This window comes from Benincasa hispida, chromosome 1 (genome assembly GCF_027475165.1).
Source record: "Benincasa hispida cultivar pf3 chromosome 1, pf3_genome.v1.1, whole genome shotgun sequence".
Lineage (NCBI taxonomy): Eukaryota > Viridiplantae > Streptophyta > Magnoliopsida > Cucurbitales > Cucurbitaceae > Benincasa > Benincasa hispida.
Window position 1 is genome coordinate 81019578 of NC_143478.1, and position 24655 is coordinate 81044232.

The window sequence follows — 24655 nt, forward strand, 5'->3', positions numbered from 1 at the left end:
CTATAGTGAGAAGAGTGCAACTATTGGGCTTTAGTGGAGTGCCTCGATAGTTAACGAGTATTGGTTAATTTGGTTAAAAGAGTTTAGCCAACTAATCTCAGATCGTTGAAGCTCATGATTTGTAGGTCCATTAGGTCCCCTGTTAGCTCATATCGAACTAAACCTTATAACAGGGTGACGAGTGAGTTTGAAATGTTCATATTTGAATTAGGAAATAAACATTAAATATATGCGATATATTTAACGACGTATCACACAATTAGGAATTGAATGACAAAGAGAGAGTTGGATTTAAATATCTAAACTATGAATAAGTATTCATTAGGATTAGTGTTGGATTTAATAATTGAATATTAAATTAAATTAATTAAATTGTTTAATGAATTATTTAATTTGATTCGAAATTAATTATTTGAATTAATTTTGAATTAAATGGAATTAATCAAAGTTGGTCAAAGTCAAATGTTGACTTCACCAAGCTTTAAAGGTCAAAGGTCAAAAGTTGACTTCACTCGACTTCACTAAGTGGAAAATTCCAAAATTAGTTTTGAATTAAAATTGTATTTAATTTAAATTTAATTAAAATCAAATGTTGACTTCAAAATAGTCAAAAGTCAAAATGTTGACTTCATTTAGTGAAAAGATCAAAGACTGATTTTTAGTGAAAAAATCCAATTTTTAGTGAATCAATGAGTAATTCATTTGGCAAAGTGTTGACTCCACAAAATAGCACTTATCCCACTAAATTGAGTACATTTTAAAGTATTAAACTTTGGTTCACTCAATTTTGCATGAATTGCATGTAACTGTTTTATAAATAGGATGCTTTGATAAAGATTAAAGATCTTGGCCATTCTGGTGATTTTTAAGTTAGTTGAAAAATAAAGTATTGTTGGCAACTTAGAGATTGTAAAAGAGTTCCAGAATTTAAGTCCTCAATTCTCTCACAATTTCTATTCTAAATTCATCCCTAGTTTAATCATTCACCAGGTCGGAGAATAGTCAGGAAGACTCTCATGGTGGTTCACAGCTGGTTCTTGAGAAGATTGGAGCGGAATTGTTGGTCAATTTGGAGCTACAAAGGTTGTAACTCAAACCCTAATTTCAAAGTTATTTGCATGCATGTTTTATATTTAAAATTAATGAAATTTCGAGTGCTTAAGATCCAAATTATTTCTACATGCAAGTTATTTATTCTTACAGATTAAGTTTGAGATTGGTATATTGAGTTTGGGATTGATATATGGATAAATGAATAGTTATGTTTATGTTTTATATCAATGTTGCTAAAGTTAATTATCTAGTGGCATTGATATTATTTAAATTTGTATTTTGTAGGTATCTCTAGGTTTGTGTTCAAGATGCATCTTTGGACGATAAAAGTTAGGTTGTAGATTTGTGTAGATTTCTATGTTGTAAGTATTTCGGAGTGTATATTTTGTCGACATTATGTAATGTTATTTCAATGTTTATGTTTTGTGGGTATAATGTAATGTTTAAGATGATCTTACTTTTAGTTGTTTTGTGGATATTATGTAATGTTTAAGAAAATTAATTAAATGTATTAGTTATTTGATTTTAGTTTATTTGACTAAATTTATAAGATTCAAATAGATTTGTATTTTAGTAGATAAGAAATTTTTTAAAAAATACCATTTCCGACGCCAACTTTAAAGGCGTCGGGAAAAATAAACATTATTTTGATTGTGTTTTACCTTTTCTCAACGCTATTCTAATATGTCGTCAAGAAAAGTAGTCTTTCCCGACACTAAAATAGGTTGGCATGTGAAGGCAACTTTCCCCAATGCTAAAATCATGAATTTGCGTTGGGAGAAGTCATTGTCACACAAATCTGGACTTCTCCGGACGCTTAGAGAGGTGTCGTCGGCAGAAAGCACTTCTCTCAAGCCAAAAAACCAATTTCTGGTGTTGGGAGAAGTGTCTTTTGCCGATGACACTCTCTAAGCGTCGGGAGAAATTCGTCCCACTTCTCCCGTCGGGAGATCTACTATTTCTAACGTCGAAACTTTTTTGTGTCGGAAGAAGGTGTTTTAGACAACCATGTCGACGGTAAAATTGGTGTCGGGAAAGCCTTTTCCGACGATTTTTTTTTTTTACTTTTTCCAACGCTTTTTACCATAGAAAAAAAGCCAAATTTTTTGTAGTTAGTTTTTATCATTTTGTTTTTATTTCATTTGGTTTCCAAAATTGTGAGACATTTTTTTAAAAATAAAAATTATTGTAACCAATGCTAGATAACTTTTTTTAAGAAATATTTTACAAAATCTCGACAAAATATATTGTATTCATTCAACGAGTGAATAAAGTTTGTTCAATACATTTGTTATAAAAAAATTGTCAAATTATCATTCTGGTCTCGTTTGAGGTTAAATCTATTTCATTTTTATCATGTACTTTTAATAAAGTCTCTCGATATTAATTGTGATCGAATTTGGTTAAATAATAATAATAATTTTCATATAAAGAAATATAATAGGTGAATATGTTGCCAAAATTTATAGTAAAAATATTAATAGATAATATTTTTTTTAAAAAAAGAATCAACAATAAATTGATCATAAAAACTAAATTTAAAATTTATTGAAAATACATAAATTGAAATTAAACATTTAAAAGTAGATAAACTAAAATTAAACAACTCTCAAACTCTCAAATTACATATTACATGGACTTAAAAAAATTGAGTAAGTTAATTTTGAAATTTTGAATAATTTTGACAAATTTTAATAGTTCTTAGGCAAACTTTGAAATCTAAAAGATTTCAGACTTTGAAATTGAAAATAAAATAAGTATAAAGCCTTTATAGACCCATGACCCACGTTTCGTTTTATAATTAAATAAGTTGAATATATCAAAACTATAAAATTATTAATAAAATTGCATAAAACTTATGGGATTTTACGTGTAATAATTTAATATAATCTAATAAGATTAAAAAATGGCCTACTTCATTAATTCAAAAAACATCTCGAGTGAGTGAATAAGTCAACTTTGACAATAAGCAATCCAAAGATGACCAAATTCTAATTGATTAATTAAAAAATTTATTGAACTTCCCGAGGTGTTTGCTTGTGTGAATAAATTATGAATTTATATTGGCCAATTAAAAGCATAGGAAAGAGCTTGTTTTGTATTGTATTGTCCAAATATATATATGCAATATAAAAATTAATGTACTAAAGTTTTGGATCGGGTGCAATGTAGCATTTCCTAGTCACTTTTTTGGAATTATTGCATTGAAAAAAATTAAATAGTTGACTTTTATAAACCCGAGAACTATTTCAAGGGTTAGGCTTATGTAAACTACAGTTATGATCAATTCAATTAATTAAATTATATATTTTTTATTAAGATGTTAGTGATTCGAATATCTCAATTTTACATATTATTGAATCGAAGAAAAACAAATTATTTTAACTTGTGTTTACTATATGAAATATTTGATAAAACCACACAAACTTTTGTTATATATACCATTCGAATTGTTAATCCAAACATAACGTACTTAACTTAAATTTTGCTTCGAAATTATACACTTGTCTTTGAGTTCATCGATTTTTTAATCTCACCCTCAAATTATTGCTGAATTGTTTATTAAAAAAAATAAATAAATTTGTGAATCCTAATTTTTATCCTATATTCTAACTTTTATAACTCATTGATTACCAAATATTAAGTTACGTGAAGTCACGGACTCACATTTCTATAAATGATTTATTTTACCATTCAAATGAAGATAATTTATTGTGCGTTTTAGAATAACACTTTGGTAAAAAAAAAAAATTAAATTATTTTTAATAAATTTTCGATTTATTTGATAACAGTTACATTTTCTAATTTATTGACACATGTATATTCTTTAAAGAATTTTAAAGATCTTTACAAATATTTTGAAACTAGTTTTTAAAACTTATGTATATATTTTATTACAGTACCTCGTTATTAAATATGACATAATTTAACTGACATAAAATATATACTATCAATATTTAGGTGATTAGAGGTTTGACTTTTCTACTTTACGTATTATTGGACTAAAAAATATATTTTTTGTCTCGTCATATAAAAAACTATTCTTTATCATTCAGACATTTGATCTTTATAATTTAATTACGAGTTAAATTTTTTATTTTTAAAGTTTAAAATAGTATAGTTTATGATGCTAAACATGATTTTTTTTTTTTTAAAAAAAAAAGTTAATAGAAAATGGAAAAGAAAAGTTGTCATCAAACACTACCACCTTTAAAAAGGAGGTATATTCTCTAAAATTTCTTGTAAAATTGACAGAAAATTTTAAAATTATAGTTGACTTTAATTTAAAATTTGATATTATATAATGTAAAATTTTGTGTAGAGAATCCGATAGAGCAAAAAGCTCACAATTAACATACATTGATAGTGAATATAATCATTTGACAATTTTTATTTCTTTTTTTTTTTGGAAAAAAACCAATCATTTGACATTTTTTTGTCTTTAGCAAAAACTTTGACAAACTTTAATAATTATAAATTAACGAAAATCGAATTCAACCCATTAACTTGCAAGTTATATCTGATTAAATTACACGCCATTAATTTATTATTTAAATATGAATGTGTATATATAGTACAAATATATATTAATAGATGGGAAAATTCAATGGCTCGATAGACCCAAACAACTTAATCCAAATTTGTGAGGGTTGAGTTGAATTATAAATTAATATTATACTTCATTTTTTTTTTCTTTCTTTTTTTAAAGATAAGGTTATAACAAATTAAACATAAGGTCTTGCAAAAAAAAAAAAAAAAAAAATCAAACTTAAGAAACTAGTAATGGACCTTTATTTATTGGATTAACACATTTTAAGAAAGATTTAAAATTATGACCCATTTTTCCTTTTCTTTTTGTAAAAAAAATCATGACCAATTTTAATTCTTATACATGTTAATCATTTAGGCTGAGTATATTTATACATTACTATTTTTTCATTTTTAAATGCTCGTTTACTTTCCACTTTCGTTTAATTTGGTTAACGTAATTTCACAATATTTTTTTTAGCTCAATCATTTGTGGTGGTAAATTTCTTTTTATTATGTAATGTTTATAATTTAGTGGTTGCACATGTTGTTTGTTTAACGTTACATTCTAGTAAAATTAATTTTCTTAAATAAATTTTAGTTATATAAATCCAACCATTTTTAGAACCTAATCCCATATATATTGCAAAGGTATTGTAAATAAAGTGTGAGGTGAAAAAATATATTTCTGACTTCGAGGTTGATAGTACAAACACTATGTTAGTTGAGCTATGTTCAGTTGGCTAATCATATATTTCTAAGTCAAAGTTTGTTTATTTCAATGTCAATTGACATACACTCCCTTCTTTAAAATTAGAGATTTAATCCTACACACCCATATTCTTTTTATATATATAAATTCCCAATTTAACTTTGTTTAATAATAATAATAATAATAGTAATAAAATAATAAGGATATTTGTACTAGATAGTACAATAAGAAAAAAAAAATCTAAAAATATATCATCTCTTTAAAATATTTTCAAATATGAAAGTATTGACTAGTCAATTTTTAATTTTGTTTTCTAATTTTCAATTTCGTCTCCCCTTATCTTGTCTTGTTGTACACTTTCTTCTTCCCTTTCTTTTTTTATATTTTTTTTTATTTTCTTTCATTTTTCCAGTTTTTGCTTCTTCACTTTCTTTTCTTTTCTTTCTTTTTTTTTTTAATTTTTTTTCTTTCTCTGGTTTTTGCTTCTTTTTTTAAAAAAATTTCTTTCCTTTCTCTAGTTTTTTATTATTTTATTATTTTCTTTCCTTTATTGATTTTTGTTTCTTCTTATTTTTTCATAAGAATTATGAGGTTGAGTTTCGTAGCCAAGACTTGAAAGTATCTAATTCATAAGTGACTTAATACTAATGAGTTAATCATCAATTTTGATTATTATAACAAAACATTAAATATAAATAGCAAATGAAAATAGATTTGAAAGAAACTATTTTTTTAGTCCACAATCTCGTACCATTTTTAGAAACATTTCTTAAAAATTTGAAATAAGAAGTTACTAAACAAGTCTATTTCTCAAAAAATGAGAAATGCGAATGATATTAGATAGGCCAATAATTTTTTTTTCTTTTTATAGGAATTTAAGAATATGATAACTATCATAAATAAACTTGAAAAAATGGCACAGATGGCACAAAATGAAGGGCACAAATTGAAATATTTGTGTATTTATGTATCGTAATATTTGTTTACAATATCAAACAAAAAAGAGTTTGGTTTGGTTGTTTGCTACTTTTTATAGAAGTTCCTTAAGAGGTATCGAAAAGAAAAGCAACCGTACGAATGATTGGAAAAGATAAGGAAAGGGACAATAAGGTGTTCAGTAGCTATCATTGATAGAAGCTACCCTAATAGCATGTTATCATTGATAGAAGCTAACACTGATAGTATGTTATCGATTATATAAGCTACCACTAGTAGCACGTTATTGGTGATATAAGCTACCACTAGTAGCACATTATTGGTGATATAAGCTACCACTAATAGCATGTTATCAGTGATAAAGAGATATCACTGATAGTATGATATCAATGAGATCATTGATAGCATTTTATTTATGATGTTATTAGTGAAAGAAGCTATCATTGATAACCATGATATGAGTGATATTAGTGATATCGATGATAGAAGCTAGGTGAAATATATATATCAAATTTCTTTGAAAGTTCATAACTAGTTATAAAAGTCGATCATTACTAGCCTTAAGTGTTAATTTTCAAGATGGATTCTAATTGATAAAAATCAATCAGTTATAGCGACTGATAGCTGCTATAGTGATAACCACCATAGAAGATTATTAGTGATAACTATTGTATTAATCTTTAAAAGTTAATAGTCATTTATGAAAGTTTATCAATGATAGCCATTAATAGTTTTCCATCATTGGCATAGCTCAATCTTTCAAAGTTGTTAATTTTCTTTCAATGTTAATAGCTACTTATAAAAGTCCATTATTAATAGTCATTGATAACTTTAACTGTCAATATTTCAATTGATTCCAATTGATGAAAGTGTATAAATGATAGCTACTAATAACTGATGACAAATAAAAACCTAATATTTTAAGATTGTATTAATATTTCTCAAATTGAAAATTACCACTGATAGTAGTTATCAGTGATAGCAACTGATATCAACTATCAGTGGCTATCACCGATAGCTACTATCAATGATAGCTTTCAATTTGATAAAATTGGAAAGAAGCAAGTAAAATAGTGGTTAGGTGCAAATTTTTTAGTATTTTATAATTTTTTTTGGTTCTATATATATAATTATTTTATTCTTAAACTATATAATAATAATAATAATAGGCCAACGTTCTTCTCCAAAAGATCAAAGGCCCAAGGCTCCTCCCCCCGGTATCTTTCGATCCACTTTTCATACCAAACAAAAAAGGAAAGGTTTTCCGAAAATTGGAAAATTGGAAGAATGACCATTAAGAGACGAGTTTTGAAAAATGACTAAACAAAAAATAATGAATAATAGCTGAATTGGGATTCATATTCTGTTTTAATTGATATTGTTTATTTTAATTATGGCGAAATTGGATTTCACGTTTATTATTATTTTGTTAAAGAAGTAAAAAAAAAAAAAAAAAAAAAAAAAAAGAGAGAGTAAATTAGAGGCAGCTGCACCTAAGCCTAAACAAGAAAAGAGTTGGACCAAGATTTAGACGAATGGACAACAATAGCATGGGCCGCTAACAAATGGGCCAATTTGTTACGATCTCTCTTTTGCATGAAATAAAGTAGAGTGTAATTGTAATACATAGCACTTTTATGTTTGATAACTAAGTATATAGTAATATTTTTAAAAAATTGTAAATATAGCAAAATCTATTAGTGATATAATCTATTGCTAATAGACTTCTATTAGAGATATGATTAATCATTGAGCGACTGTTTGGGGCGCTGAATTGAGATAGGATGTATGAAGTTTATATGTTTGTAGGTTCGTATATCTATAAAGTTCATATGTTTATGTTTGGGGTGTAGAGTTATTCAATCTAAGTTTCTGAGTTTATATGTCTGTGTTTGGAGTGCAGAATTGAGTTCATATCTCCGGGGTATGTGGTGCAATTTTTTGAACTCTAAATAATCTACTTTTATGATTACTATTTTTGTTTTGAAACTTTTTTATTCAACAATTACACCATTTTTGTTTGAATAAAATATGGATTGCATTTTTTGTTCTTCTAATTTTTAAAGTTTTTTCTTTCTTTCTTTTTAATTTTTAATTGCATTTTCCTTATCATCTTAGCATGTCACCACATTTCTTCAATAATTTCACTTTAAATTCCTCCAAATTTGGAGGGTCATCAGAGAAGAAATCTTCATTTTTTACTAATATTTTCTAGAAAATGTTCCGGGAAAAAATCTTTATTATTTTTTTTATTTTATTTATAAAAAACATGTTACATACTTTCCAACTACATACATACTTTTCGTTTAAATATTCTTAATACTAATTTGATATGTGAACTCAATTAATAAAAGTATATTTTACAAATTTTTATGTATCAATATTACACTTATTGTAGACAAAATACTATTATTTGTATAGTCAACAACCTTACTTGGAACTATGAAGTTTCACAGTAGAAGCGGGGATCGACCTAATTTTTATTTTCACATAATGAAAAATTTATAGAGCAATATATGCATTATCACAAAAAAGTACAACATGCAAAAAGAGATGCGAAAGAAAAATAAGGTTAGGAAAATAGGAAACTTACCCTTGAAGAACCATTTTCACAAATTTCCTCATCGTGAACAATCATGATCCAAGATGACCATCACCACAAAATCTTCCTTCATATTCTCTGTAGGGGAAGAGAATCACAAGAGTGTGGGCTCTGTGAATTTTGGAAGAGGGAGAGATTGAGAGGAAAAGAAAGTGACAATGAGAAAAAATTTCAAAGAAGGCCTCTATCACAAATCCTCTATGAAGAAGATTATCACCCTTAACTGCTCCACTCACTACGTGAGATTTAAGAGAGAATTAGGGGGATGAAAGTTATTTTAATTTTAAAATTAAAATTAAAATTAATTAATTTTAATTTTAATATATATATAACACATAACTTATAGTTTAATATTGTATCAAATATAATATAACCTATGGTTTTAATTCTCTCATTAATGCATGGTATTTAATATAAATCCCATTTATACTAAATTAAATTATATGAATCCAATTCACATAATTAATATTTGAATCATATTCAAATATTTATTTTCTCTCAATTAAACTCCGTGTTATAATATATCAAATACAATATATTAATTATATCATATATAATTAAGTAAACTAATTATATCACACATAATTAAATCTCTCAATTAATATGAACAATTCAAATTAATCCAATATTGATTATCATAAATCCTCGTTGAGCTATAGAGGGGACTTTATGAACTTATAGATTGAAACTCCAATGGTACTTAAATAATCAATTAAATTCCTTTAATTAAATTATTAAACATCTATTAACTGCGGGTCACTTCACTAAAGACTGTCAACTGCACTATTTGCACTACAAATATATTTCAGTGTCCATTGGATCTAACTAGTCAACAGTGCGATGACCCTTTACAAATTGCTCGTAAGTACAGCTGGGCCAAAATTACCGTTTTGTCCCTATAGTTACATCTAACTCCTTAAGTACCACTAATCCCTCTAATGAACAATAAGTTGTAGTCTAACTATGACTAAACCCCTCTGGGCCAAGAGAGGGTGTGGCGTCACATTGTTCAAGTCCTAGAATTAGCCCTTAAGGGAGCAATTTATCTACTTACCCAGACGTTAAGGAAGAAGTGAGTTTCGTCTTGTGTAGCTATGTTCCCAATCAGACAAATTTTTAAAATGGTAAGTTTATTGAGTAAGGGATCTGACCACTCTCACCCATACAAATCAAAGGTCTTCCTAAGCAGGAGTTCACAACTCACTCAGGATTCAAGTCATGTCACCTATGGTCATCCTAGTGAAATGTAAGTCTCTAATATGAACGGTGTTATATAATGAGACTAGTCATTTCGTGGTCCGATCTTATACAAACTCCATTATATAGAACACCTTTACTCACATGTCTTTACATGAATGATCAAGATCAAATCATTTGTAGCACTTTATAACAATTGTAACATCTACAAAGCGGGTTGTATTCATAGTGTCACCAGGATAAGGTACCCAATCTTATCCATCTATTACATACCATTTAGGCTATCATTTTAAACATGATCCACCTTTATGTCTCTACGTACATGTTTAAGCTACAGAAGATAACCTTGGATGATAGTTTATTGGCTTGTGGGTTAATGCTACTAAATGTCAAATAAAACATCTCATATTTTATTAAAGAAATAAATTATTTATACATTACAATTATAAACTACAGGACCCACGAGCTTTAGGGCATCAACCCCAACACTTACAACATACTTTAACAGTCATTAGTCATATAATAGTTGGAAATGGTTATCGAAGGTGATTATCGAAGATGATTTTCGCTCAAGTTTGTAGTTGGAGTTGGTTGTCGAAGCCTGAAGTGTTGGGATTGATGTCCTAGTTCTCTCGAAGTCTCGTAGTTTGAATAAAATAAGAGTTATTTTATCTGGTGTTTACTCATATCCAATAAACAAAGCTCCATGGTTATTGTATGTAAACTTAAGCATGTATATGAGATATACAAGTGAATCATGCCTTAAGTGATAACCTAAATAGGTATGTAGTATAAGGATTAAGGAGGGATACCTGATCCTGGTGACACTAAAGATACGACCCGCTTTGTAGAGGTTTGCAAGTATTGTGAACTACTATAGATGGTAGATCCTGACCATTCATGTGGAGACATACAAGCGGGGGTATCCTATACAAAGAGTTTGTATAAGACTGAATCACGAGATGACTAGTCTCTGTATATAACACCGTTGATACTAGAGACTTACATCTCACCTAAAAGATCACAGGTGACATGACCTCAATCCTGAGTGTTTTGGGAACTTCTGCCTTTGAGGGCAGTCCGTTGATTAGTATGGGTGAGAGTGGCCAGATTGCCAACTCAACATGCTTACCTTTTTGGGGATTTATCTGATTTGGGAGCTAGGAACCTAGTTACACAAGATGGAATTCACTCATTCCCCGAAATAGGGGTAAGTAGATAGATTGCTCCCTTTAGGACTGATTTTGGGGCTTGAACATAGTGGCCACAACTTCTCTTTGGAAGAGAGGACTCAGTCATAATAGGACTATGACTTATGTTCATTAGAGAGATAGGTGGTACTTAAGGAGTTAGATGTAACTACAAGTGCATAACGATTATTGGCCCAACTGTATTTACGAGTGATCTGTGAAGGATTATCACATTGTTGATTAGTTGATATGGAGACATAATATAATATGTGGTAAGAAGAGTTCGGCTGTAGGTCTTTAGTGGAGTGCCTAGCAGTTAACGGATGGTGGATCCCGTGACTAAATAGTTTAGTCAGTTATTCACGTACTGTTGGAGCTTCGAGCTATAGGTCTATAAGGTTCTCTTGGTAGCTTAATGGATTCAAGTCGAGAATTAGGTCTTGGTGTTGATTTGAAATGTTCAAATTGACAAAAGGTAATTCAATTATATATGATATGATCGGTATGATGTATGAGATACATCAAGTGGAGGATTAATGTAAATGAGATTTACATTAAGGATCATAAAATCGAAAAAGAGCTATGGTTTATATGTTTCATGAGATGAAATATTAGAACTATAGGTTATAAATATAGTATGGTAAGTTGGTTATCATATATGTTTATAATAATATTAATTATTGGATAATTATCTCTTTTTCTCTAATAACCAATTGAGTGGGAGGTTGTTGGGTAACCGTGAGATAAAAGGAAAAATATTTTCCTAAATTTAGTAGATGAATTGAGAATTTCTATTCTCGGAAAGTTCTCACGACGGCTGACAAATGAATAGGATTCACTAAACAACAGTTGAAGAGAGACTAAACAATCGTGGAGTGACACTACACGATAGTTCACTCAGCTGGCCGATACCTAAACGATCGTGGAGCTTTTGCTAAACGATCGCGGAACTTCTTCTAAACGATTGGGCATCGTCTATATGATAGACCTTGTCATCTCCCACTTGCTTATTATTTTATACAATTGCTCCTCCGGTCTCTTCCTCTAACCAAGTCCACACAAAGCCCAAACTTCTGGATTTTCACACCGAGAATACCAAGGTAGCCATTGTGGTGGTGTCGTACTCAACTCGACATAGTTGAGGTTTTTAGAGGCCGTTCTTTGAGTTCGTGTTCTTGGTGTTCGTTGTGTTCGTGATCGCTGTGATCGTGCTGTGTTGCAGTCATGGTGTACGAGCGTTCATGTGTTGTAGTCTTGCTGATTGATCGAACGTTCGTGATCAAGGGTGTTGAAGATGAGTCTTCAAAGGTATGAAATTTTCCCTTGATTTATTCTGTAAAGTATGCTGTAATTTCGTATGTTGCATGACCAGTTTGTTTTCGTTTCTTGATTGTAATTGTTAATGTTTATATATGAATGAAATTTGGAATGATCATTCCGCTACTCATGGAAATCCTCATGTCCGATTTCCTTCATGAAATTGGTTGCATAAAGGTAGTATTAGAGTCGGTCGTTGGAGTTTGTCATTGAAGGTGTTTTTCAAAGCTTGGAGTTGGTCGTGTGGAGGTGGTGGTCGAAATTGATCATTAAAGATGATTTTCGTTGGAGTTTGTAGTCGAACATGGTTGTTGGAGCCTGTAGTTGGTTACATGAAGGTGGTATTAGAGTTTGTTGTTGGAGTTTGTCGTAGAAGGTGGTTGTTGAAACCCCGAGTTGGTTGTCGGAGTTGCTTGCTCAAAGGTGGTCATCGATGTTGATCATCAAAGGTGATTTTCATCGGAGTTTGTAGTTATAGGTGGTTGTCGAAACCTACAAAGGTAATTGTCGGAGTTGGTCATTGTAGTTTGCTGTCGAAGCCTAAAATTGGTCATCAGAGTTGGTTGCGCGAAGGTGGTTGTTGGAGTTGGGTCACCAGAGTTGTCATTGAAGGTGGTTGCCATAGCTCAGGATTGGTTGTCGGAGTTGGCCTTGTGAAGGTTTCTGGAGCCCTGAGGTTGTCACCGGAGTTGTCATCAGAGGTGGTTGTCTGAGCATGAAGTTGGTCGTCAGAGTTGTCATTGGAGGTGGTTTGGAGGTGGTTTACAACCAAAGACATGCATGTGATTATAAGATATATCCTTATTTGAAAATGTTCTGTTTGGAACTTTTGATCCTAAAGGAACACATGGTGTGAGATTAAAAACATGTACAGCTGTATTCAATGCTTCACCTCAGAACGATTACGATAACTGTAACTCAGAAAGCAAGCATCTCATTCTCTCAACTAGTGTTTTGTTCATTCCTTTAGCTATCCAATTTAACTGAGGAGTCATAAGAGGTGTTTGTTTATGTCGAATACCATGGTTTCTGCAATACTCATCAAAAAGTCTATAATACTCACCTCTATTATGAGTCCTAATACACTTCAAATTTTTACCAGTTTCTCTCTCAACAAGGGCATAAACCTGTTTAAACACATGTAACACTTGATCTTTAGTTTTCAAGGTATAAACCCACATTTTTCTTGAATGGTCATCGATAAACATCACAAAATATGATGCACCACCAAGTGTTTTTATTTTTATAGGACCACACACATCAGAATGTATCAAGTCTTATACATTTGGTTTCATTGAATGCTGAGATGACTTAAAAGTAACTCTTCTTTACTTTCCTGCCAAACAATAAGGACACCTTTTTAGGGGTGCACATGTCAGGAAGATGATTTTTCTTGAATAATATCTTCAAACCCTTCTCACTCATGTGACTGAGACTTTTATGGCAAAGCTCAACACTCGCTTCATCATCCAGTGTATTTTTATCACAATCAATGATCCTAATTTCCATATAATATAGTGAGGTATATTTCTCTCCTTTAGCTACCACCATTGAGCCTTTAGTAAGCTTCCATTTACCTTTATAAAGGGTATTGCAAAAACCTTCTTCATCAAGCTTACCTGAAGAAATAAAATTCATGTGAATATCAGGAATGTGTTTCACATTCTTCAAAATCAGCTTAGAACCATTCTTGTTCTCCAAGTATAGATCTCCGATGCCAACTACTTTTGCTAATCCGTCATTACTCATCCTCACTGCCAAAATCACCAGGTGTATAAGATGTAAAGAAATCTCTCTTTGATGTAGTATGAATTGAGGCACCACTGTCAATCACTCAATTGGTCTGTTGTGCAGCAAGATTTATAACATCGAATAAGAAGTAAAAATCTTCGGTGTCTACAACAGTTGTCTACATTACTTGACACTTGTAGTTTTTAATTACTTGATATTTCTTTGGAAAAAACGTCAAGTAATGACCTTTTAGAAAAGAAAATATCAAGTAAAAGGGTTCAAAAAGAGGAGATTGACGAAATGTTTTATATATTTTCAGATGAACTATTACTTGACATGTTTGTTTTTCGTGTCAAGTAATATAAGGTCTTACTTGACATATTTTTCGTGTCAAGTAAAATATAAAAAATAATATTTTTTAATATTTATTTTTTGTTTCCCTCCCCTTTCCTCCCCATCCTCCCATTTTTCATTTCCCCCTCAAATTTGGTTTCCTTCCTACCAAAATTGTCAAATAAAATATAAAAAACAATTAACTTATCATTTTAGACAAGTAAAAGGGTTAAATGTCCTAGTAAAAAAATCGTTTTCTCTCTCGTAAACCTCCCCCCCCCCCCCCCAGCTGACCAACTCCTCCCTCAGCAACCGTACAACCTCCATCGAATCCGTGCTAGACGCCCAGCCTCGTTTGGAGTCGCGCCAAATGCCTAACCTAGTCCTTCACCGGATTGTTATACCCATTGGTCTGGCATGGGTTTAATATCAGGTTCTTGTTATTTTGTTAGAAGGTTCTTGTTATTTAATTTCTCTGATTATATGGAGTTCAGTTTATTGTTCTCAATTGTTAGATGAGGTTATCTTTTGAATAATGTTGTGTATTATCTATGTTTTGGATAATTTTAGTTTAGTTTATTATTCTTAAAATGTTACAATTTCTTTATGTTTTGTAATGGGTGAAATAGATTGTGTTTTGGGTTTCGGTTCCTATTTTTTGGGGGTTATGGCTGAGGATGTGATTCATTAGTGGTGTTCTGAATTTCCATTTTGATTTCGATTTCATTGCAAGTAGTTAAGGGATTTCCATTTTATTTCTTCAAGGTAATGAATTGGACAATGTTTTTGTTTTTGTCTGATGTTGTGTGAGGATGTGGACAAGGTAGATTTTATGTTTTTCAGATAATGTTTACTCCAACTTCTTGTAGCTTCCTGAAGATATAAAATGTTATGTAAAGAAACTTCTGAAACCAAACTGAACTCTGAAAAATATATAGGTTTTGATGAGTAAAGAAAAAGTGGCCAGAAAATATACAATGGAATCATCCAATGATCCTGCTAAGTTGACTGGGTAAGGTCATGACTGAACGAAAAATTGAAATTGTATGTATTATTTGAGTTGTAGTTAGCCTTAAAGGCTAATGACATGTTTCATGTTTCAGAGTGACACTGAAATGGTTACAATTACTTTTTTTCCGCTTTCACAGCACTATGTTGCATAGTAGAAGCTTTCCTTGTGGAAAGATATCTTCCCATCACTTTTCGATCCTCTTCCTGTGGCATAGTTTTATGAGTGTTCTTGTTTTTCTTTTCAGGAAAGTGGTCGAGGCTTGAGTGAAACGTCGATTTGAGCAAACACTTCGGATAGATGTTTTGGATGTACTGTTATGAATTTGTAATTTGGGCTATAATGTAGCATCTTCTATAGTGATTTGCTTGTTTGAATGTTTGATGATGAGATTGATTTTGAAGTGTTGGAAGGAGTTGAGTTGTTGTCCAATAGGTTTGAGACCGATCTTGGAAAGGTTTTTGTAAGTTTGGAGGTTAGTATTAATAGTTCTTTGTTACCCATTGAAGTATTGGTCTAATAATTGAGTTATTTTTAATTTTTGATGTTCAATTAAAAGATTTCAAGAGATTGGAGCCATTGTCCAACAAAGTTAACGATGTTTGGACATTTTGATAGGTGTTAAGGCCTTGAAACTCTTTTGAAATTGTTACATAGTTGCTGGAATTTGCGTTTTGTAACCATTATTATTGAACTTTTCATAGGTTGGATTATTTTGTTGTAGTTTTGAAGTGACATTCGAATCAAGCCACACTTTGCGTAATCTATTTGGAGTTAAGTTGTAGATATTTTTTAAGTTTCGAATTTGATATTTTTACATCACATAAAGTAAGCCAATCATGTATATTTTTCCTTGTACGTGACTTTTTGTAATTTTTGTACTTTAACACTTATTTCAATATTTTGAAATTTTATGTTATTACCCTTTATTCTGCTTAAAATGGCTTGCCTGACTCTTAGTTATCGATCTTTAGACTTCAAAGCTCGATGTATAAATTAAATAATGTACTTTATTGAGAGGTTACTTATTAAACAATTTGTCACGTTTGTGTTTGTTGAAAGTTGAGTTTTGTATACAATAGCAATAGTTGAGATTTTATTTTCTACATATACATGTGAAAGAGAAATAGTGTTGTAATTTATGAGTGTTCATATGAAAGGTCATAATTGAACATGTGGAATTTTTAGTGAATATATTGAGTTGATAGATCTTAAATGTATAATGTTTATTTAGTTGATGTAATTGTATTGTTGAAATACAAGGCAGAAAATGAGAATATCAATTGGGGCATTTAATTTGAAAAAAAAAAAGACATATACTTGACAAATAAAAAACGTCAAGAGCTATCATATATGATACATAATCAATATCAAGAATCAATAAACTTGACATACCACCAATGTCAAGTGTATTATCTTTCTCGACACGAAAATTGTATCAAGAAACATTTGTCTAGAAATTTTTTGGAGTCAAGTTATCACACTATGCTTGATAGTCAAATACTTGACGCTTTTATAAGCGTCAGGTATACCCTTTACTTGACATTGGAAAAACGTCACATAATCTAATTTCTGTAATAGTGATCATCATCATTCTTCTTTTCCTTGTCTTTATGATTTTTATTGTCTCTTTTAAACTTCTGACAATGCACTTCTTCATATGCCTTTTCACATGGAAATAGTGACACTCAACATTTGCAAATTTACTACTCTTACTTTTGCCTTTGTCTTTATCCCCCTTCTTTTAGTAACGAGAACATTGACTGTGAAGAAGAGCCTTGTGGCTGTGACTTTCTTCTCATTTCCTTGTTCAATATATTGTTTTCTACTAAGCCCATACTTAGTACTCCATTAGGGGTTAAGTTTGATAAGGAAGTTCTAAATGTCTCCCATGAGTCTGGCTATATACCAAGGACTCATAACCCATGTATCTCATCCTCAAACTTGATATTCATTCTAGATAACTAATTAATAATACCTTGGAATGTATTCAAGTGATCTAAAATGGGTGTTCCATCTTGATACTTCAACATTATCATTTGCTTGATCAAAAATATTTTATTATTATCGGTTTTAGGGCACATGGCGACTCAAGCTTGTTCCACATATTCTGTGCATGAGTTTTTTTCACCAATATAGTTTAGAAAATTTTCTTCTCCCAAAGTCTCATAATCCCATCCACTTTCCTATGACATAATTCCTATTGCTTATCTGTTTTATTGTCAGGCTTCTCTTTAGAAAAAAGAGGAAGATGCAAATCATTTACGTATAAAATATCTTTCATCTTTCTTTTTCGAGCTTGATAATTTGATCCATTAAGGGTAACCATCTTAGCTGAACTAGTATCCATATTCAACACAAGACAATTCAATTAAATTAACCTGACGCTCTAATATTACTTTGTTGGGATAAACAATATATCTTTTGGATCAATTATCCCGAATCTAATAGAATACTAATAGACTAGAAACAATAATAATAATCAAGCAAGAATACAAACAATTTTTAAGAGTACAAACAAGTTCTCCTTAGTCACAATGACATACATGATATATATCTCAACATTAACAATCTCGGCAACAAACGAAAATAAATACAGAAGAATAAATTAGAAGCGTCTCCTTTGAAGTGATAGCCAATTATCCACTGTATCTTAGCTCCAAACGAAATCTTCACCATTCAGATTGAAGACCCTCAAACATACCGTCAAAATTTCTAACTCGATCGAATAATAGATTAATCCCCAGATGTCTGAAAAATGTTGCTGATCTAAATGGGATTTTTGCTCTAGTTTTCTTCTCGATGTTTTAACTCTCCTCGGTTTGCATATAAAAAAATAACGGGCGGCTGCACCTTCGGCTTTAAAAATAAAACTTAGTTTGCCCAGTGGGCCTTCACTCTAAAAGTGAAATAACCCATCAGTTTATTCAAATGGTCCAATATTGTGTTCATGAGTTCAAAGAGTTCGAAATTGAATAGTTGAATAATTAATTATACTTAAAATTTTAAATGAATAATTTTATAAAATACTAAAACGCTAAATATTTATAAGTTGATCCATCTAAACCTTCGATTACAATTATATTTTAAAATCCATGATGATGCAGATTTCGTTTAAATACAAGGATCAATGTAATGCTAAATAGACAAAATAATAAATAATATAAAAGATAATAGCTCTCATTTTCATTATTATAAATGTTTTTTCATCTTTTGACCTTTCCCTATTTTTGTCTACTTATAAATTTTTTTTTCTCATTTGTTTTCACTTGTAAAAGAATATATCATTAAAATTTTGACCAAAGAATTTTAATCATGTTGTATAAAGCATATATATTGCCTTTAATTTTCAAGCCTCGGTTGGAAATTCTAATTATTATTACAAAAAATAAAAAAAAATACTCATCAATATATGCTAAAAGAAAATTTTGGTCCCAAAGTTTTGTTAAACATTTTAGTTCTTGCAACTTTAAACGTGTAATAATTTAAACCATATAGTTTGAAAGAAAAAGTTCAATTTGTACCCTAAACTTGAAATGTTATATATTATTAATTCTAAACTTTTAATTTCATCGATTTAGAACTTAAACTTAACACGTTGTACTAAATTCAATTATAAATTTTTAATTTCATCCATTTAAAACCTTAAACTTAAATAATTACTCTATCTACACCATAAAATTCTCTCTTCTCTCTCTTTCTCTGTCCAACCCTAAAACATATTAGATTTGATCAACCTATGGCTAAAAGAAACAGATTTGAATGAACAATGAAGAAAACCCAAGATCTACGGCCAAGCTTTCCATGGTGAAAAAAAAAAAAAATTCAAAAAATTGAGAGATGGAGATGGTATTACTCACATCACATTTTTTCTAACTAACTACGAAGATCCAATTTATTGTGATGTGATAAAATTATTATTGATATAATTTGTCTAAGTATGAAGATTAAAGGAATGGAATTGAAAATATAAAGATTAAACTTTTGGCTTACAAAGTTCAAAAGCAAAAATGAATTTTTCCTTCTTCGAAATTTGTAACAATTTAGTTCTTCTCGTAATGAATTAGAAAATGGTCAAAAATAGCACTCAAGTTTTCACTTTTCAAAACTAACACGCTTTTTTAAAAACTCGTTATATTAATTTATCGAGATTTAGTTGAAAAATCAACTTTTTCTAACATATCGGTCTAATTTTTTCAAGTATTATATAATCTTCCCAAATCTTATATATTTTCAAAATTTATAAGTTATCTCTACCAAATATTATATGAAAGACTTACGTAATTTTCCAACTTCTGTTTCCACAATTATATAAGTCTCCATACTTTCAAATGAGTTTATCCATTTTTTTAAAATTTCGAGAAATATTAATTTTTTGCCAAAAAAAAGAAAAAAAGAAAAAAAAGGACTAGGTAAGATATGAAAAATATATAAAATCTTAGTATTAATCTCGAGCAGATTAACATAGATGATAGATATTCGGAGTTTTTCGATGAATTCTCAAGCAGATTAACCTAAGGTTCTATATATTTCTCATACTTTTTTTTATTTATTTCATAAAGATTACTAAATTTTGTAGACAATTTGAAATTATATAAGATTTGGTATAGGATTAAAGAAAATTACATACTTTTTGAAAAAATCGATAGAATCTCAGAATGTAATATGCTCGAGATATACCGAGAAGACCAACAATAATTGGCTAATTTTCAAAGGTGAAAACTTGAGATCCCATTCCGTAATCATTTTGCTTATTGTTTTTGTATTTTAAAATTAAACCTATGGACACTACTTCCACTTTCCAATTTCTTCTTACTTTTTATCAATGGATTAAACCTTTATTATTTATTTTGGTAAAAATTTTTATGATCTACTTTTCACTAATAGTTTAAAAAACATGTCAAATTTTGAGAACTAAAAAAAATAGCTTTTAAAAAATTATTTTTATTTTTAAAATTTAACTAAGAATTCAGTCATTGTACTTAAAAAAAAATGCAGACCATTATAAAAAATGTGGATGAAATAAGCTTAATTTTCGAATAGAAAAACAAAAAACCAAATGGTTACAAATCTCATAAAAAAGAATTTATACTATATATTTTATAAATAAATTTGATCTCCATTTAACCTATGAATCAACATGAGTAGAAATTTTGAATCTTCACGATAGAACTAGATTGTTATCGATGGTAAAGCACTTGACTAAATTATTACTCAATAAAATATAGATATTAAATTGTAACAGACTAAACTATTTACTATGTGCAAATCCAAGAGGGAAAATACGGTAACAAATGCCTGATGACAATAACAAATGGTTCACATGTTTATCCCACATGAAGCAAAATAACTGTAACTGGACATCCATTTTAGATTAAGGTTGAAACAAAAAGAATTTACAATGAGAAGAGAATAAGGTGGAAACTGGAAATATCCAGATTATTGATGTCTAGCAGCAAGAGTACAGAAGCCATAAAAACGGTAGTTAAAACAACAAGAGTGAATACATACGAAATCCAGAGTCTTTAAGACATTACAGAAATTAGAGAAGAAGGTGGTAGGCCACTAACTGTACCGACGCCATTCTTGAAAGCAACTGAAGAAAGAAGGCTCGGTGAAAAGATCAGATGGCAGAAAAAAAAGAATCACTTCCATTTCTTGAATTTTCCACCACCGAACATGCCGTGCTTCCCATGTTTGTGCTTACCAAACTTCCCATGCTTGAACTTCCCATGGTGCTTGAATTTTCCACCATGACCATAGTGACCAGCACCACCATAGTGACCAGCACCATGAGCAATATGATGAGCTCCATATGCAGCTGCTGCAGCGGCAGCACCCCCGGCCAGCATTCCTCCCATGCCGTGCCCTGAATTTATGAATATTTGGAATCAGCAACTTTATAAAAACATCTTCAATCAAAGCCATCACTAGCTGGGATCCATTATGTTCCTGAGAAAATTTTCTGATAGAATTTTTGCTTTAACTGGGTGATTGTATATTAAAGATACACCCGGATGCTTCAAAACAAATCTGATACTTGTTGATGCAATTAAAAGCCATGGTAGGGAACAGATCCATCCCAAGAACAATGGAGAGAAAACGTCATAATTTCTATAATGAAATGCTTCAAAAGCCTTCCTTTCTATTACAACCTAAAAGTGGCTACTTACAAAATGATTCAAATTGTTATTAATCCCTGCATTCTAATCGACAAATTAATAAAAGTAATTGACTAAACTAATGATCGAATAATTCTTCCTACTGATTGGATTAATACCTGAATGGTGTGGAGCAGAGGGACCAGGATATGCACCAGGAGGATAAGCACTCGGAGGGTAGCCAGCCGGGGGGTAGCCATGTTGGGGGGGATATGCTTGGGGTGGATAGCCATGGGCTGGAGGATACCCTCCAGGTGGGGGATACCCACCAGGGGGTGGATATCCTCCATGAGGATGTCCAGCTCCATGAGCAAGACCATGAGCCAGATGCGAGAATAAACCTTTGTCAGATTCATCATGTTTATCTTTTCCACCCCCCATGGTTTATCAGCTTCTAATTCTGACTGAAAATTGACAAACAAAAAGTTATATATATATAAACAAAACTTCATTCAAACTAATCAACAACAACACTTCTCATTAAGCATAGAGGACAACTCAGAATAATTACAATTCCGAAAACAGCTACATCCTTTAAATAGGAGGAAGACTGGACAAAAGGGAAATCGATTGCTTCATGATCAACAAGATGCGCCAATTTGTTGGCACTTATAAGACATTTAGAAAAAGACTTCATCCGACCGACTCAACAACCTTTAAAATTGTCTACACAGTGTTGTTGTTATCAAAACTTGTTACTGGTATGAATATGTCTAATATAAATTAGAAATGAAAAAGAAAAAGGATCCTTGAATGTTCAAGTAAATGCAACATTTATATTGATAAACCATACAGGTCTAATCTCGTAGTGAGATAATATCATATGATCATGTCCCAACACTTACAAGGAGGAGCAAAATTTTGCATTCTAACTTTTATAGATATATTCTTTCGACTATGAAAATTTAAATAGAACAAATTAGAGAAAAACTAAAACATCTATATTAAGGTATACAATCTTTTTAATCTAAGACGAACTTGCCCTCTCCTTTCTTCTCTGCATCCTACTTAACATTCCACTTCCTAAGGAAATTTAACAATCACAACCGATCACAGATCAGAAACACGAAATCGATCACCAATTGTAGATAATACTCCAAAACGAAAACACACAAAAAAAAGCTTTTGATATCAGCATTTAACACAAATTAAATACGAGTTTCTCAAATAAAAAACCGTTCCAGCGTATTTCAACCTAAAGTTCATCCATCATGATAAATTCCAGATTCGCAACAAATAAAGAACAAAAAGCAAAGCAATCATCAAAACAAAATTCTAATTCAAAGAAAACGCGTAAACGAGAAAGAAAGAAAGAATTTACCGATCAAATGGAACGATTTTGTTGTTCGGATAGGAAGAGAGAGACGAGGAGAATTGAATTCTTAAAGAACTTTCGTTATATATATAGATAAAGAGAGAAAAGCAGGGAAAGCGATTAAGATTATTAATATTATTATTTATTTATATATTTTCCCTTCTCTCGCGCGAAGGTAATTAAAATAAAAAGTTAACGCGCTTTCGACGCGTACGAATATTCCAACTTACGCTGTTTGCGACACGTGGCGCCCATGTATTCGTCCAATTAACATATTGGCCATAGCCTTCTCCTTCCAACATATTTGGTTTATTAGTAATTTATATTTGTCGATGGATTTTTCTTTTTGGATAAGGTTGTAATGACTTAATTTAGGGTAATTGATTTAAGGAAAAAAAATGTTTTTTAAAAATTTATTTTTATTTAAATATTTTTGACAAAAATTACTCAATATACACTTCAACAACTATCCTAAGTGGTTACCAAAACGCTTCATTTTTTTTTAAAATGACTATTTTTTTAAATTAAACACTTAAAAATGATTCTAAACACACACTTAGATTTATACCATTCCTTGATGAAATTTGGAGACTGGTGTCCACTTTCTCGTTCGTGAGACGGGATTGGAACATGACGGCTCATGATTTGATTCGTTTTTTTTTTTTTTTTTGTCTCATTTTTATGGTTTTCTAACTTATCGTGGTTAGTTTGGAGTTGTAAAAAGGATATCCAAAACATTCTTATTATACCATCTTGTCGGAGAAAAACTTAATTTTGTACAAAAAAAACAACATTAATTTTAGATTGTAAGGTAATTTTGATTAGAAATATTCATTTTCTCTGGTGATGCAGGCCTGCAGAAACCAAAAATGGGGAATTGTTGTGAACTTAAGGAGCACAACAAGAATACGGATACTAATAAGATATAAAATTAAAATAAATATAATATAATATAATATTAAAATAAATTAAATATGATATATAAATATATGGAATAAATAAATAACAAAAGTAAATAAAATAAAAAGGATGGATTTCTCCACTTTCTCTGATCTTTTTGGATTTTGCCCATGTGCGTATACCAAAATCCACCAAATGCTATTTATAGGCAATGTGACAAGTAGGAGGTGGATTACATGGATACTAATAATGTGTAATATTGAGACACATGATAACACTTGGGAAAATGAGTGCATGATACATAGGGTTGGCAACAGGGGCCGGAGCGGGGCAGGGATTCCTCAACCCCATCCCCGCCCCTGTCCCCACCAATTGAAGGCGGGGATGGGGACAGAGATTCCCCATTGAGAAAACGGGTCCCCACGGGACCCATCCTCATATATATATATATATATTAAAAATAAAAAATTCAATCATCGTCCCTGCCTCGTCCCCTATCGGGGACTCGATTGAATCTCCGGTTTGATCCTGACCAGTGATTCCTCGCCTTGATTGGGGTGGGACCCGTGGGGACCCGACCCTATGGGGATTTTTGCCAACCCTAATGACACATGGTCAATGGACACTAAGCATAAGCATCTAATGGGCATCTATTATTATAATATTATAAT

The 24655-nt window shown here is 30.6% G+C and overlaps 1 protein-coding gene across 1 annotated transcript; it reads right to left on the reverse strand.

Moving 5' to 3' along the window:
* Positions 1 to 20955: 20955 nt before the first annotated feature.
* LOC120087496 (uncharacterized) lies at positions 20956 to 23145 on the reverse strand. Its single transcript, XM_039044356.2, has 3 exons — positions 23091 to 23145; positions 21889 to 22173; positions 20956 to 21477 (listed from the first exon to the last, which is right to left on the reverse strand). Exons 2-3 carry the CDS (start codon positions 22148 to 22150, stop codon positions 21254 to 21256), a joined length of 486 nt encoding a protein of 161 aa, XP_038900284.1. The 5' UTR covers positions 22151 to 22173; positions 23091 to 23145; the 3' UTR covers positions 20956 to 21253.
* Between the last annotated feature and the right edge of the window lie 1510 nt (positions 23146 to 24655).

Coding starts and splice junctions, on each gene's coding strand:
- LOC120087496 (XM_039044356.2), bottom strand. CDS start 22,150: ATGGGGGGTGGAAAAGATAAACATGATGAATCTGACAAAGGTTTATTC. Junction 21,478..21,888: donor CTCTGCTCCACACCATTCAG/GTATTAATCCAA, acceptor TCATAAATTCAG/GGCACGGCATGGGAGGAATG.